General features: G+C 40.5%; 1 protein-coding gene across 2 annotated transcripts in view; it reads left to right on the top strand.

Moving 5' to 3' along the window:
- The window catches only part of Lsm12a (LSM12 homolog a), a 70807-nt gene that overhangs the window by 1136 nt on the left and 52961 nt on the right, over nucleotides 1-16710 (top strand). For both annotated transcript variants that reach the window (XM_071686976.1, XM_071686975.1), the window contains exon 2: nucleotides 6719-6855. In XM_071686976.1, the coding sequence (XP_071543077.1) occupies nucleotides 6719-6855 (137 nt within the window). The remainder of the gene's footprint in view (nucleotides 1-6718; nucleotides 6856-16710) is intronic.

Below are 16710 nucleotides of genomic sequence, written 5' to 3' on the forward strand. Positions count from 1 at the left end.
TAGTTACAAATGATTTAAGACATATACATATAATTTCACGTCTAATCCTTTGTGCTGTGACTACACAGTCTTGTCCTAATGGGTTCTTCTGACCACACTCTCATAAATGTATCTACTGTAATGGCACCTCCATCTCCAATAGCCCCTTCTAAATTTAAATATTGGCACCTAGGCAAAGCTGATTGGAATCACCTACAAAAATTCTTCTCTGACTTTCTCGTATGTGGTGATGCTTCTGTCTCTGCCAGATGCATAGCAGAGGTTATTGTTACAGGAATGGAAGCATTTATCCCCTCTTCTTCCAAGACAGCCTCATCCAATCCATGGTTCAACTGTTCCTGTTTTAAGGCCATTCAGGCAAGGGATTAGATTTGGTGGAGTTGGAAAAACTGTCCTTCTGACTTCTATTCAGCTTTCATTGCTGCCCATAAAGATTGCAAGTGGAATATCCATGTGGCAAATATCCATGTGCTCTTTTATTCAAAGGAAATGCAATAACCTCTCCTTGTTATATACCGATATGTCTTCCTGGTCATTAGTCAAGGACATTGCTAACAACAACTATTGTTTTACCTTCCCTCACTTTTCCTAACATTCCTTCACCCCCTGCTTATCATATGCACCAGCCAGTAATCTCCCTGAACTGTTCAAAAAGCACTTCTCTTTCTAGAAACAAGCAAGGTTTATGCTCCAGATGGCATCCATCCCCATGTATTGAAAGAGTGTGCCTCTGACCTTGCACCTGTGCTTGCTCATTTGTTGTATTTCTGTTTGATAACCAGAACTTTTCCTTCTTAGAACATGCATTGATTCATCCCATCCCCAAGAGGAGTGACCATTCTAACCCCTCTAACTATCATCCTGTTGTTTTGACATCTGCCATTTCTAAAGTCTTTGAATCCCTCCTCAGATCCTCTATCCTGATACATCTAGAATCTCACAATCTTCTCTGATTACCAGTATGGCTTCCTTGAGGCAGGATCAGCTGGTGTTATTCTTTCCAATCTTGCTGATATCTGGCCATCATCCCTGAAAGATTTTTGGGACTCTTATTTAACTGCCCTTGACATATCCAAAACTTTTGACAGGTTTTGGCATAGGGGTCTCATCTCTAAGCTTATGTTTATTGACATTCCTCCCCTTTCTCCATCAACAGCAATGTCCCTCAAGGTTCTGTTCTGTCTCCTGAGCTTTTTCGCCTTTTTATTAAGGCTTTCCTTTCTTCACAAACAACTAAATACACTCATATGCTGCCGACTCCACACTGCATTCTTCCAAATCCTTCAATTCTGCTCTTTCTTCTCTCACTCGATCTGCATTTCGTCTCAACACAGTGTCCTCAGTAAAATCGAACTTGGACAGGATATCTCAATGGGATAGATGAAATCTGGTTGAGTTTAATGCGTCTAAGACTTAGTTTCTGCCCATCTCTTTTATCAGAAATTCCTCAAAACTTTCCTATCTCCTCTGATGGTTCTGTAACTTCCACTCTCTTTTGAGAACCCCACTTTACGGAAATAGCTGAGTCTGCATCTAAGATACTGAGAGTCTTGTTTGGATGTTGAAATTTCTTGTCTTGTTAAAAGTTGCTCTGTTTATAGAAGGGATTGATCTGTTCTTGCATGGAGGACTACCCCTGCATCTGGGATGGTTTTAGCTCTGTATCCTTACACGACAAAAGTTGAGTTGAAAGTGTCTGACTTTTAAATTTGCCCTATGCTGCGATGTTGGTTCACTCTCCCTCTTCTCTAGGTATTATTTCGGTTTTTGCTTCCAAGAGCTGGCTGCTTGTATGCTCCCACTACTAGCTAGACTATGCAATACTCTGCAAGCTACTACATCATATGATTACATTGTGGGTGTTGGCAACTCAAGGGTGAACTTTTTGATAACTGTTTCTTTCCCAACACCTTGAAGCTTTAAAATTCTCTAACCTCCCATGTCATTCCTAATAACTATGACCTGGCGGATTTTAAGACAGGTTTTTTACTTTCTCCAAAATTTGTAAATACTTTCCCGTGTCTCTTCTTTATCCCTTTCATTAACCTCTCTGTATTTCAAATAAGGCTTGATGTTGATATGACTAGACCCCCCCAGAGAAAAAAAAAAAATCCCAGAAACAGATGACATTTCTCTCCTAAAAGTTAATGTGACCTTATTTAGGTATTGTATGCAACTGGGGTGCCATCAATCCTAACCTAACTCCATTATTACTTCGTTTGTTGTTGAGTGATGGTAATGCAATGATATATAGCTTGTTTGATGATTTATTTAACCTCATTACATACATAGACACAAAAGGTGTTTATATATATAATCGGCAGACATGCAAGCTCGCCCATATTTTAAGAATGACGCTGTGATGCAGTGGAGACTGATGGCTTGTTTGATGATCTTTTCGGTGTGAATATGTATATAGATTTAAAAAGTACATATAAAATCTACAAATAAGTACCATGAATGACACGGAAGTTGTACCAATGTTTTTGGTCGACATTTGATATTGATATCATTATTGTTGATTGATGGTAAGACATTGTTTAATAGGTTGTTTAATGATGCACTGAGTCCACAGCCCCCTATCCAACCAAGTCCTACAGATGTTTCCGTGGGGAAACCACTTGATCCACACATCCTCTCCCACTGCTGGAGCATCATTCTTCTTCCCCGGTCTGATTCTCCATGCATGGCGCCACCTTCTTAGTCAGTCACCACTCTTCCTGACAACTTGCCTGGCACTCTCAGCAAACTTATACATTTGTAATGAAAATGTTCACTCCTGTCCATCTTGCCTTTATACTGTGACACTATACAGGCAAACATCCAATCCTCAGGTACCTCACCATGAGCCTTACAGTCTCTTCAAGAAAAATCTGATGGTTACCTCAAATAAAGCTTTCATGCATCAGGTTTATTTGCGGAACAGATCCTCTTACTTGCTTATGGTGGGGAAATTGTATGTCCGGCAGCATGATACAGTCTTAGAAGTCAGATGAATTAATTTGCTGTCTCATTCATCTCTTTGTATTGAGAGTGGAAGGCTGCAACTTTAGCCCTCTATTTTTATGTTTGGTGTTTTTTTGCTATTTTTGTTCTGGGTGATATTTTTCCTGTACCAATAACTAATCATGGGTCTTCAAAATTTGTCGTATGAAGAAAAGGGTATTATTCAAGCTTCAAAGCAAGAAAATATGTCTACAGAATGAGATTTCAAGACACACTGGCATGGCTAAGTTCACTGTCTGGACATTTTTTCTTACTTTTAAAATCATCCCTCCCTGAAAAGCTTGGTCTGGTCGACCTAGGAAGAACAAGAAGGCAGTTGATAACCAACCTAATTGTATGTAAGTCAACAAAGTATTTGACTCTGACACATCTCCACACAAAAGATGCTTGATACCATCCTTCATAACAATGACAAAAAGTGGTTGGCCAATTTCATCACTTGAGTACCATGACAGAGTCACTCATAGTGGCTTCACCCCTAAGATCTGTAAAGTCTACAGTAGAGTTCCCTAGGGAGCAGCTATTTCTAGAGCCCTCTTTACACTGATCCTACACCCTCCCATTACCTGCAGCAGACCACAACATGAAGTTCTTTTCTGGTGCAGATGACTTCATATTAGAATACCCTGAAACCTCAGTAGTGACACTAGACATGCAGCCTGATGTTATACAGTTGTAAAAGTGACTCCCCAGTACAAAATGTCTGCATCTCCATAAAGGTTTTCAATCTTTCTTTTAACTCCAGACAGTCACGAATACAATTCACACCCTTCCGTCACTTTGAAATGACAGTCACTCCCACTGAACAAAATACCGGCTATTCTAGGTATCACATGTGCAAGATTTGAACAAGAAAAAGAATCTCATAGTATCCTCAGTAAACAGAGTACGTACTCTGCTCAAAACCATGGTAACAAGCCTGGTCTTCCACCATCTCAAAAGCAAATATAACAGCTTCAAATAATGCAAAAATAGTGGCTTAGCAACCACAAACACTCAATGTCTACTCATTGAAACAAAGATCTTCCCAGTACAATTCCACCTCATCATTCTCAGCACTCTTCTGTGCAATAGCACAAGACCCCCTCCCACCCGAACCACTCCATTAGAAATCATCAGTTCTGAAGTAGTGATAACAGCTTACCCTTGCCTCTCATTTTAACAACCCCTACTCACAGGTCCCCACCCTAAACAATTATAACATTGAAAAACACATACGCTGTGAAATAAGCCAGCAAGCACTGAATAACAAACCTCCCAACCCAATCTTGAACTCCAACCCTCTGGAAACCATGTTCCCCAGACAAACATGAGACACATTTTCCTACTTACACTGTAGATATCACCCATCACTACAACAGTGTAAACTTTTTTTAAGCATATTCAAGGACCCTTCATGCCCATGTTCCAACTACCAGGTTGCAGCAGTCAGTCCACTGTCATCCCAACTGTTCATCCTTCCCCTAGGGGTTGGTCAGTAAATTGGGTACCTGGCTTTGACTAGGATATCTTTATATGTAGCATTAAAGAGGTGACTTGATTAGGACATTCATTTGGCTGTGTTGTCTTGGCTAATATTAGAAAAAGTGTTTTGTGGTCTCACTCCACCTTTGTCAAATGGTACTCAAAACATTGTGGATAAAACATTGTGGATCTGTCCTGTTTGGTTTTATGAATTCTTTCTTCAGCAGAATTGGCATCCATAAATTTTCCAAGGCTTTTTTTATTACCTTGAGGTTAGTCTTTTATGAAAGCTTCTATCTAGTCCTCATATTTTTCATGTGAATATGCTCTCAAGCTTGCAAAATGGACTGAAGGAGAGAAATGCAGTAATTTTTCCCAGTTTTGGTACCCTACCTGGCCTTCCCCAACTTTTCAAGAAACTTTTCTCTTGAATTTCTGTGACTGCTTTAGGTTGGTGGTGGTGATTTGCAAAATGTGAGCTCAGAGTAGCTGATAGGGGGCAGGTCAGTGATAGTAGTTTGATGGTGGTTGCAGATTGGCCAAGGGCATTCCTGCTGACTCAGTAGTGACTTCACCACTGGATCAGTGACAAAGGGTGAGTGAAGCCTCTTGACATCTTACTTAAATATGAGGACAAACTTGGTCCTTACTGGTATGTTCTCTGGGAATCTCTCATGCTAGTACAACACCTATTGTTCTAGGAGATACATAGTTATTCATGCTATTGTATAGGTTATCAAAGATTGTATATGATAACCATTTTCCTACTTGTTAGAAATCTTACAAAAAATTAGTTAGGGATGCACTGTTGCATCACCTGATTGAGTCTTATGATGTTGGTAGAATGACTGTATGCAATAGATTGTGTGTTTATGCTGTTTTACAACCAAGTAATATTTAGAACATGCATTTAATACAAAAGACACTCTCTTGAGGTTACAGTATATTCAGATCTCATTGGCCCAGATCTTGGAAATCAGTTAAAATCCCAAATCTAGATAATGTTTGGTCCTAAGGGACAGGGTCCTCATCTTTCTTCTTGCACCTAATTTTTCCATGTAGGAGACATGTATTTGTGATTAAATTACTGCATAGATAATGAATAAGAAATATGACAGCCATTTTTCTACATTAGTGAATATTATCGTAACCTCTTTCTTGATTATCATGTTTTTATTCTGACATGAATGAGGTGGTATTAAGTTGTTCAGATAGTTTTGACTTTAATGTAGAAGGAAATGTCATGGCCATATGTAGTGCAGGATGAGTAAACTCAAACAGTAAGTCTATGATATTCAAGATTGCATTTTTCCTTAACTATTCCCTTTCTCCATTACTCCGTCATAGGTGATTAATAGATATCAAAGTAGTCTTTAAAGAAGTTGCTTTTTACTTCAGAAAGGGTAGAATATTGCTTGTGAAATTATGATAGACCTGAACAGGAAGACATTTTTTGTTTATTATTTTTGCCAATCAGCAAATGCATTGATGATTATTATGACAGAGAAATATTTGAGCTGACCAGAAATGGTTAGATTTAAGAATGTACCTAGATTCTTTTGTCATCAGAATATAAAAATTTTATCTGTTGATTGAAATGGCAGGAACATCTTTTATTGTTTTTTGACATCAGGAATAGATCTTCTCAAAATACAGTGAACTTGTTAAATTCAGTTATATAACCAGACTTGAAAACAAGCCACTGTCATACCCCTGCCTGAAATACTTATAATAACTGAGGCCAGCTATGGCTACTGTCTCTGACCCTTCATATTGTTAAAACAATGGATGGTATTGTATGTAGAGGGTTGATGTGTATCAGGACAGAACTTCATTTCATTGAGTTTGGTAATCTGTGTTGTTCGTTGCTTTCAAATTGTGGGAAAGTATGTGGTAGGATGTTATTGTATGTTAGTAAGCTCTGGCAGCATTGCAGATTTTTATATAATTTTCATATTAACTGCACTGCTAATTTTTGATATATGCATATGCATGAGTGTAGGGTTGTAGGTTGTAGGGTTATTTTTTATAATTTGTTTTGAAGAAAATTTTATTTAAGTGGTTTGAGTGCTTGCTTTTTTGCTGTAGCAGCTAGACTCAGTTAATAGACTCTTAAACCCATTGTGTACATATTAAAGCAATCTTTTTTTTTTCTGATACACCGATATTTCTCCTCACTAAACTACAGTGTATATAGTCAAAAAGAGGTCACAGTTAAAAAAAAAGTTTCCTTAACACCATACCACAGAAGCTGCAGCGAGCAGTGGACGTCCATCATTATGTGACATACGTATGGTGAATCTTAGCTATGTTTCACAAGTTACCGTACTGAGGGAAGCGGCTGGGTCCCCTTTACCGTCCCTACCATCTCTAAATCTTACTAAGGTTAGTATTTTTTACTGTTTGATGGGAGGAAGGGATAAGACATGAATTTTTCTCTCTTTGTCTTTCTGTAATTGTTATCAATAAAAAATATTTTGAAATACCTGAATAACCATGATTATATTAGCTAAAGTCATGTTGTATTTGTACTTGGAAAAACTACACAAACTCAGCAGTCAGTACACTGCAAAACATTATGAAGCACTTATTCAAGGAAGGAGGATGGCTACTATATATCTTGGTAAAGAATATTTTTCCACAAGTTTTTGGAGTTCATTGTATGATTTCATTGCCAGGTGTTAGCTTCGAAGACATCACTTGGAAGTTTAAAAGCACTCTTGTACTTTCTTACAAAAGCAAATGTGTTGAGCAGCCATTTGTTTGCAAAACTTTGCCCAGAAATGGATGCCAAATATGAAGTTCTTCTGTTGTATACAGAAGGAACATGGCTGTCAAAAGTCATGCAGAGAATCTTTGATCTGAAAAATGAATTGAAACACATCCTTTCCCAGCAGTGTAAAATAGATCTCTTGGAAATTTTTAGTGATAAAATCATCTTTTAAGAATTGTGTACTAGGTGGATTTCATCATAATTCTGAATTCACTTAATCTATCACTGCATGGAGAAAATGCCATCATATTGGATTTTAACTGAAAAGAAATGAATGCCTTTCAAACAAAGTTAGACTTTTGTCAAAAAAGAAAAACGTTTACAGTACATGTTTTCCCATATGAAATGCATTCATGGATGTTAAAGCAACTGAGTTCACATTTGATAAGGAAGTCCAACACTTGCTTACCCAACACCTGAAAACTCTGAAAGATTGATTATCATTTTATTTCCCATATGTACCCCAGACACTCTACTTCTTGACTTGAAATTTATTATTTATTTATATTTATTTTGCTTTGTCGCTGTCTCCCGCGTTTCCGAGGTAGCGCAAGGAAACAGACGAAAAAAATGGCCCAACCCTCCCCCATACACAATGTACACATACACACGCCCACATGTGCAAATATACATACCTATACATCTCAATGTACACATATATATACACACACAGACACATACATATATACCCATGCGCACAGTTCACACTGTCTGCCCCTATTCATTCCCATTGCCACCTCGCCACACATGGAATACCATCCTCCTCCCCCCTCATGTGTGCGAGGTAGCACTAGGAAAAGACAACAAAGGCCCCATTCGTTCACACTCAGTCTCCAGCTGTCACGCGATAATGCCCGAAACCACAGCTCCCTTTAAACATCCAGGCCCCACACAACTTTCCATGGTTTACCCTAGATGCTTTGCATGCCCTGATTCAATCCATTGACAGCAAGTCGACCCCTGTATACCACATCAATACCATTCACTCTACTCCTTGCCCGCCTTTCACCCTCCTGCATGTTCAGGCCCCAATCACTCAAAATCTTTTTCACTCCATCTTTCCTCCTCCAATTTGGTCTCCCACTTCTCCTCGTTCCCTCCACCTCCGACACATATATCCTCTTGGTCAATCTTTCCTCACTCATTCTTTCCATGTGCCCAAACCATTTCAAAACACCCTCTTCTGCTCTCTCAACCACGCTCTTTTTATTTCCACACATCTCTCTTACCCTTACATTACTTACTCGATCAAACCACCTCACACCACACATTGTCCTCAAACATCTCATTTCCAGCACATCCATCCTCCTGCGCACAACTCTATCCATAGCCCACGCCTCGCAACCATACAACATTGTTGGAACCACTATTCCTTCAAACATACCCATTTTTGCTTTTGGAGATAATGCTCTCGACTTCCAAACACTCTTCAAGGCTCCCAGGACTTTCGCCCCCTCCCCCACCGTATGATTCACTTCCGCTTCCATGGTTCCATCCGCTGCCAGATCCACTCCCAGATATCTAAAACACTTTACTTCCTCCAGTTTTTCTCCATTCAAACTTACCTCCCAATTGACTTGACCCTCAACCCTACTGTACCTAATAACCTTGCTCTTATTCACATTTACTCTTAACTTTCTTCTTTCACACACTTTACCAAACTCAGTCACCAGCTTCTGCAGTTTCTCACATGAGTCAGCCACCAGCGCTTTTTTCTCAGCGAACAACAACTGACTCACTTCCCAAGCTCTCTCATCCCCAACAGACTGCATACTTGCCCCTCTTTCCAAAACTCTTGCATTCACCTCCCTAACAACCCCATCCATAAACAAATTAAACAACCATGGAGACATCACACACCCCTGCCGCAAACCTACATTCACTGAGAACCAATCACTTTCCTCTCTTCCTACACGTACACATGCCTTACATCCTCGATAAAAACTTTTCACTGCTTCTAACAACTTGAAATTTACTTGCAGTAAATGTTGGAAAAGTTCCTGGATTTGTAAAGAAAAATTCATAGATTATATCAACAATGACTTCTGGCTCACACTCATCCAGTTGTGGATAAAGCAAGTGCTTAGGTATCTAATTTGTCAGAAACAATGCTTAAAATCCTCATGCCCATTCCATCCCCATAAAAGTTTTTTAAGAATTCTGTTCATTTCCTGCTTCATATGAAATCAAAACTAAGAATAGAATTGTTATGCTGGAGGTAATGTCTGTCATGCAGTATCCAAAACATCACCACTTATTAAGAAGTTGGTAATGGGAAAACAGTTCCAGTTATCTCATTCAGTGTTAGTAATGACTGTCAGAAAATGGTTTGATTTTACACAGATATTTGTACATTTTGAAAATTATTTCTTTATTTTATTTATTTTGCCTTGCCGCTGTCTCCCGTGTTAGTGAGGTAGGCGCAAGGAAACAGACGAAAGAAATGGCCCAACCCACCCACATACATGTCCACACACGCAAATTCATACTGTCTGCCCTTATTCATTCCATCGCCACCCCACCACACATGAAATAACAACCCCCTCCCCCCATATGTGCGCGAGGTATCGCTAGAAAAAGACAACAAAGGCCACATTCGTTCACACTCAGTCTTCAGCTGTCATGTAATAATGCACCGAAACCACAGCTCCCTTTCCACATCCAGGCCCCACAGAACTTTCCATGGTTTGCCCCAGACACTTCACATGCCATGATTCAATCCATTAACAACACATTGACCCCGGTATACCACATCGTTCCAATTCACTCTATTCTTTGCACGCCTTTCACCCTCCTGCATGTTCAAGCCCCGATCACTCAAAATCTTTTTCACTCCATCTTTCCACCTCCAATTTGGTCTCCCACTTCTCCTCCTTCCCTCCACCTCTGACACATATATCCTCTTGGTCAATCTTTCCTCACTCATTCTCTCCATGTGACCAAACCATTACAAAACACCCTTTTCTGCTCTCTCAACCACACTTTTTTTTATTACCACACATCTCTCTTACCCTATTATTACTTACTTGATCAAACCATCTCACACCACATATTGTCCTCAAACATCTCGTTTCCAGTACATCCACCCTCCTTCGCACAACTCTATCCATAGCCCACGCCTCACAACCATATAACATTGTTGGAACCACTGTTCCGTCAAACATACCCATTTTTGCTTTTACGAGATAATGTTCTCGACTTCCACACATTCTTCAACACTCCCGGAACTTTTGCTCCCTCCCCCACCCTATGATTCACTTCCGCTTCCATGGTTCCATCCGCTGCCAAATCCAGTCCCAGATATCTAAAACACTTCACTTCCTCCAGCTTTTCTCCATTCAAACTTACCTCCCAGTTGAATTGTCCCTCAACCCTACTGTACCTAATTACCTTGCCTAATAACCTTGCACTTATTCACATTTACTCTCAGCTTTCTTCTTTCACACACTTTACCAAACTCAGTCACCAGCTTCTGCAGTTTCTCACACAAATCAACCAGCGCTGTATCATCAGCGAACAACAACTGACTCACTTCCCAAGCTCTCTCATCCACAACAGACTGCATACTTGGCCCTCTTTCCAAAACTCTTGCATTTACCTCCCTAACAACCCCATCCATAAACAAATTAAACAACCATGGAGACATCACACACCTCTGCCGCAAACCTATATTTACTGAGAACCAATCACTTTCCTCTCTTCCTACACGTACACATGCCTTACATCCTAAATGAAAACTTTTCACTGCTTCTAACAACTTGCCTCCCACACCATGTATTCGTAATACCTTCCACAGAGCATCTCTACCAACTCGTATCATATGCCTTCTCCAGATCCATAAATGCCACATACAAATCCATTTGCTTTTCCAAGTATTTCTCACATACATTCTTCAAAGCAAACACCTGATCCACACATCCTCTACCACTTCTGAAACTGCGCTGCTCTTCCCCAATCTGATGCTCTGTACATGCCTTCACCCTCTCAATCAATACCCTCCCATACATTAATATCCCAGGAATACTCAACAAGCTTATACCTCTGTAATTTGAGCACTCACTTTTATCCCCTTTGCCTTTGTACAATGGCACTATGCAAGCATTCCGCCAATCCTCAGGCACCTCACCATAAATCATACATACATTAAATAACCTTACCAACCAGTCAACAATACAGTCACCCCCTTTTTTAATAAATTCTACTGCAATATCATCCAAACCCGCTGCCTTGCCGGCTTTCATCTTCCACAAAGCTTTTACTACCTCTTCTCAGTTTACCAAATAATTTTCCCTAACCCTCTCACTTTGCACACCAACTCGACCAAAACACCCTATATCTGCCACTCTTATCATCAAACACATTCAACAAACCTTCAAAATACTCACTCCATCTCCTTCTCACTTCACCATTACTTGTTATCACCTCCCCTTAGCCCCCTTAACTGAAGTTCCCATTTGCTCCCTTGTCTTACGCACTTTGTTTACCTCCTTCCAAAACATCTTTTTATTCTCCCTAAAATTTAATGATACTCTCTCACCCCAACTCTCATTTGCCCTCTTTTTCACCTCTTGCACCTTTCTTTTGACCTCCTGCCTCTTTCTTTTATACATCTCCCACTCATATGCATTATTTTCCTGCAGAAATCTTTCACATGCCTCTCTCTTCTCTTTCACTAATAATCTTACTTCTTCATCCCACCACTCACTACCCTTTCTAATCTGCCCACCTCCCACACTTCTCATGCCACAAGCATCTTTTGCACAAGCTATCACTGCTTCCCTAAATACATCCCATTCCTCCCCCACTCCCCTTACCTCCTTAGTTCTCACCTTTTTCCATTCTGTACTCAGTCTCTCCTGGTACTTCCTTACACAAGTCTCCTTCCCAAGCTCACTTACTCTCACCACTCTTTTCACCCCAACATTCTCTCTTCTTTTCTGAAAACCTCTACAAATCTTCACCTTCGCCTCCACAAGATAATGATCAGACATACCTCCAGTTGCACCTCTCAGCACATTAACATCCAAAAGTCTCTTTTGCGCACCTATCTATTAACATGTAATCCAATAACGCTCTCTGACTATCTCTCCTACTTACATAGGTATACTTATGTTTATCTCTCTTTTTAGACCTGGTATTCCCATTCACCAGTCATTTTTCAGCACATAAATCTACAGGCTCTTCACCATTTCCATTTACAACACTGAACACCCCATGTACACCAATTATTCCCTGAACTGCCACATTACTCACCTTTGCATTCAAATCACCCATCACTATAACCCGGTCTTGTGCATCAAAACTACTAACACACTCACCCAGCTGCTCCCAAAACATTTGCCTCATGATCTTTCATCTCATGCCCAGGTGCATATGCACCAATAATCACCAATCTCTCTTTACCCATATCAATCTAGAGTTTACTTTCTTACACTCTATCACATACTCCCACCACTCCTGTTTCAGGAGTAGTGCTACTCCTTCCCTTGCTCTTGTCCTCTCACTAACCCCTGACTTTACTCCCAAGACATTCCGAAACCACTCTTCCCCTCTACCCTTGAGCTTCGTTTCACTCGGAGCCAAAACATCCAGGTTCCTTTCCTCAAACATACTACCTATGTCTCCTTTTTTCTCATCTTAGTTACATCCACACACATTTATACACCCCAATCTGAGTCTTCGAGGAGGGTGAGCACTCCCCACGTGACTCCTTCTTCTGTTTCCCCTTTTAGAAAGTTAAAAAAATACAAGGAGAGGAGGGTTTCCAGCTCCTGTCCCCTTTAGTCGCCTTCTATGACACATGAGGAATGCGTGGGAAGTATTCTTTCTCCCCTATCCCTAGATAGGGGAGAAAGACAGACATTTTGAAAATGTCTGTATTGCTCTCCTAAGTTATATTCAGCTGTTTACATCCAGTTATCCTAGTTTTGTGGTCTTGATGAATACTTTATCATGAATTAAATGTATTTTTTAGAGTGAGGTGAGTGTATCATTAAATTTTAGGGAGAATGAAAAGATGTTTTGGAAGGAGGTAAATAAGTGCGTAAGATAAGAACGAATGGGAACGTCAGTGAAGGGGGCTAATGGGGAGGTAATAACAAGTAATGGTGATGTAGGAAGGAGATGGAGTGAGTATTTTGAAGGTTTGTTGAATGTGTTAGATGAGAGTGGCAGATATAGGGTGCTTTGGTCGAGGTGGTGTGCGAAGTGAAAGGGTCAGGGAGAATGGTTTGGTAAACAGAGAAGAGGTAGTGAAAGCTTTGTGGAAGATAAAAGCCAGCAAGACGGCAGGTTTGGAATTTATTAAAAGAGGGGGTGACTGTTTTGTTGACTGGTTGATGAGGATATTGAATGTATGTATGGCTCATAGTGAAGTGCCTGTGGATTGTTGGAATGCATGCATAGTGCCACTGTACAAAGGCAGAGGGGATAAAGATGAGTGTTCAAATTACAGAGGTATAAGTTTGTTGAGTATTCCTGGGAAATTATATGGGAGTGTATTGATTGAGAGGGTGAAAGCATGTACAGAGCATCAGATTGGGGAAGAGCAGTATGGTTTCAGAATTGGTAGAGGATGCATGGATCAGGTGTTTGCTTTGAAGAATGTATGAGAAATACTTAGAAAAACAAATGGATTTGTATGTAGCATTTATGGATCTGAAGAAGGCATATGATGAGTTGATAGAGATGCTCTGTGGAAGGTATTAGGAGTATATGGTGTGGAAGGCAAGTTGCTTGAAGCAGTGAAAAGATTTTATCAAGGATGCAAGGCATGTGTATGAGTACAAAGAGTGGAAAGTGATTGGTTCTCATTAAATGTCAGTTTGCGGCAGGGGTGCGTGATGTCTCCATGGTTGTTTAATTTGTTTATGGATGGAGTTATTAGGGAGGTGAATGCAAGAGTTTTGGAGAGAGGGGCAAGTATGCAGTTCGTTGTAGATGAGAGGGCTTGGGAAGTGTGTCAGTTGTTATTCGCTGATGATACAGCACTGGTGGCTGATTCAGATGAGAAACTGCAGAAGCTGGTGACTGAGTTTGGTAAAGTGTGTGTGAAAGAAGAAAGCTGAGAGTAGATGTGAATAAGAGCAAGGTTATAAGGTACCGTAGGGTTGAAGGGCAAGTCAATTAGTAGGTAAGTTTGAATGGAGAAAAGCTGGAGGAAGTGAAGCGTTTTAGATATCTGAGTGGATTGGGCAGCAGATGGAACCATGGAAGTGGAAGTGAGTCACAGGGTGGGGAAGGGGGCGAAGGTTCTGGGAGCATTGAAGAATGTTTGGAAGGCGAGAACATTATCACAGAAAGCAAAAATGGGTATGTTTGAAGGAATAGTAGTTCCAACAATGTTATATGGTTTGCGAGGCATGGGCTATAGATAGGATTGTGCAGAGGAGGGTGTATATGTTGGAAATGAGATGTTTGAGTGCAATATGTGGTATGAGGTGGTTTGATCAAGTAAGTAATGAAAGGGTAAGATAGATGAGTGGTAATAAAAAGAGTGTGGTTGAGAGAGCAGAAGAGGGTGTATTGAAATGGTTTTGTCACATTGAGAGAATGAGTGAGGAAAGATTGATAAAGTGGATATAAGTGTCAGAGGTGGAGGGAACGAGAAGTGGGAGACCAAATTGGAGGTGGAAGGATGGAGTGAAAAAGATTTTGAGCGATCTGGGCCTGAATATGCAAGAGAGTGAAAGGTGTGCAAGGAATAGAGTGAATTGGAATGATGTGGTGTATCAGGGTCGACGTGCTGTCAGTGGATTGAACCAGGGCATGTGAAGCATCTGGGGTAAACCATGGAAAGTTTTGTGGGGCCTGGATATGGAAAGGGAGCTGTGGTTATAGTGCATTATACATGACAGCTAGAGACTGAGTGTGAATGAATGTGGCCTTTGTTGTCTTTTCCTGGCGCCAACTCAGTCTCTAGCTGTCATGCTGTCATGTATAATGAACCGAAACCACAGTTCCCTTTCCACATCCAGGCCCCTTACAACTTTCCATGGTTTACCCCAGATGCTTCATATGCCCTGGTTCAATCCATTGACAGCACATCTACCCCGGTGTGGCGGGGTGGTGATGCGAATGAATAAAGGCAGCAAGTATGAATTATGTACATGTGTATATATGTATATGTATATGTTATATGGATGCAAAGCGTGGGCTATAGGTAGGGCTGTGTGGAGGAGGGTGGATGTGTTGGAAATGAGGTGTTTGAGGACAATATGTGGTGTGAGGTGGTTTGATCGAGTAAGTGATGAAAGGGTAAGAGAGATGTGTGATAATGAAAAGAGTGTGGTTGAGAGAGCAGAAGAGCGTGTATTGAAATAGTTTGGTCTCATGGAGAGAATGAGTGAGGAAAGATTGACAAAGGGGATATATTTGTCAGAGGTGAAGGGAACATGGAAAAGTGGGAGACCAAATTGGAGGTGGAAGGATGGAGTGAAAATGATTTTGAGTGACTGGGGCCTGAACATGCAGGAGGGTGAAAGGCATGCAAGGAATAGAGTGAATTGGAACGATGTGGTATACTGGAGTCAATGTGCTGTCAGTGGATTGATCCAGGGCATGTGAAGCATCTGGGGTAAACCATGGAAAGTTTTGTGGGGCCTGGATGTGGAAAGGGAGCTGTGGTTTTGGTGCATTATACATGACAGCTAGAGACTGAGTGTGAATGAATGTGGCCTTTGTTGTCTTTTCCTAGCGCTACCATGCGCGCATGCAGGGGGAGGGGGGATGTCATGTCATGTGTGGGAGGGTGGCGACAGGAATGAATAAAGGCAGCAGGTATGAATTATGTATATGTCTGTGTATGTATATATATATAAATACGTTGGAATGTATAGGTATGTATATGTGTGTGTGGATGTGTATGTATATACATGTGTTATGGCTGGGTTGGGCCATTCTTTCATCAGTTTCTTTGTGCTACAGCAACAAAGTATAATGAATGAATATATAATTTTAGAGTGGGGTGCAGTAATTTTTGTGAAGTTGAAATGGTCATCGTAGGAGAAAGATCATGGGCCACTCTCTTTCTTTTCTCTTGTCAAGCCTTCTCTGTAGATAACAGTGGTACAACTATGTAAGTGAGTGACAAGTGAGGAAATTGCTTAAAAATTCAGGCTGAGCTTGTTAAAAAGTATGCTTTTGAGAAAGAATTCTCTTTTTGCTCTTTATCTCTTGTGTGTCCAGCCCATGATTACCTAAAGAGGTTGGCTTAACTTACAACACTATTTAAGGTTTCAGTGTTGATAGTGTAGACAGCTTAAGTAAAATGAAAGTAGCAGTGTGACATCATAGATAGATCAGGGGGATGGTTACATCTTTAGTAGGTAACTACATTATACTTGCATTTTTTGCATGCATTGAATGTGACTTTGACATTTTGTATTGTATGTTTGCCTGTCTTGCTGATATCGACCATGTTTCTTTGATGGCTTCATAGAAGAAATACATGGTTGAAAGTTAAGTGG

This window comes from Panulirus ornatus, chromosome 43 (genome assembly GCF_036320965.1).
Source record: "Panulirus ornatus isolate Po-2019 chromosome 43, ASM3632096v1, whole genome shotgun sequence".
NCBI classification, from domain to species: domain Eukaryota; kingdom Metazoa; phylum Arthropoda; class Malacostraca; order Decapoda; family Palinuridae; genus Panulirus; species Panulirus ornatus.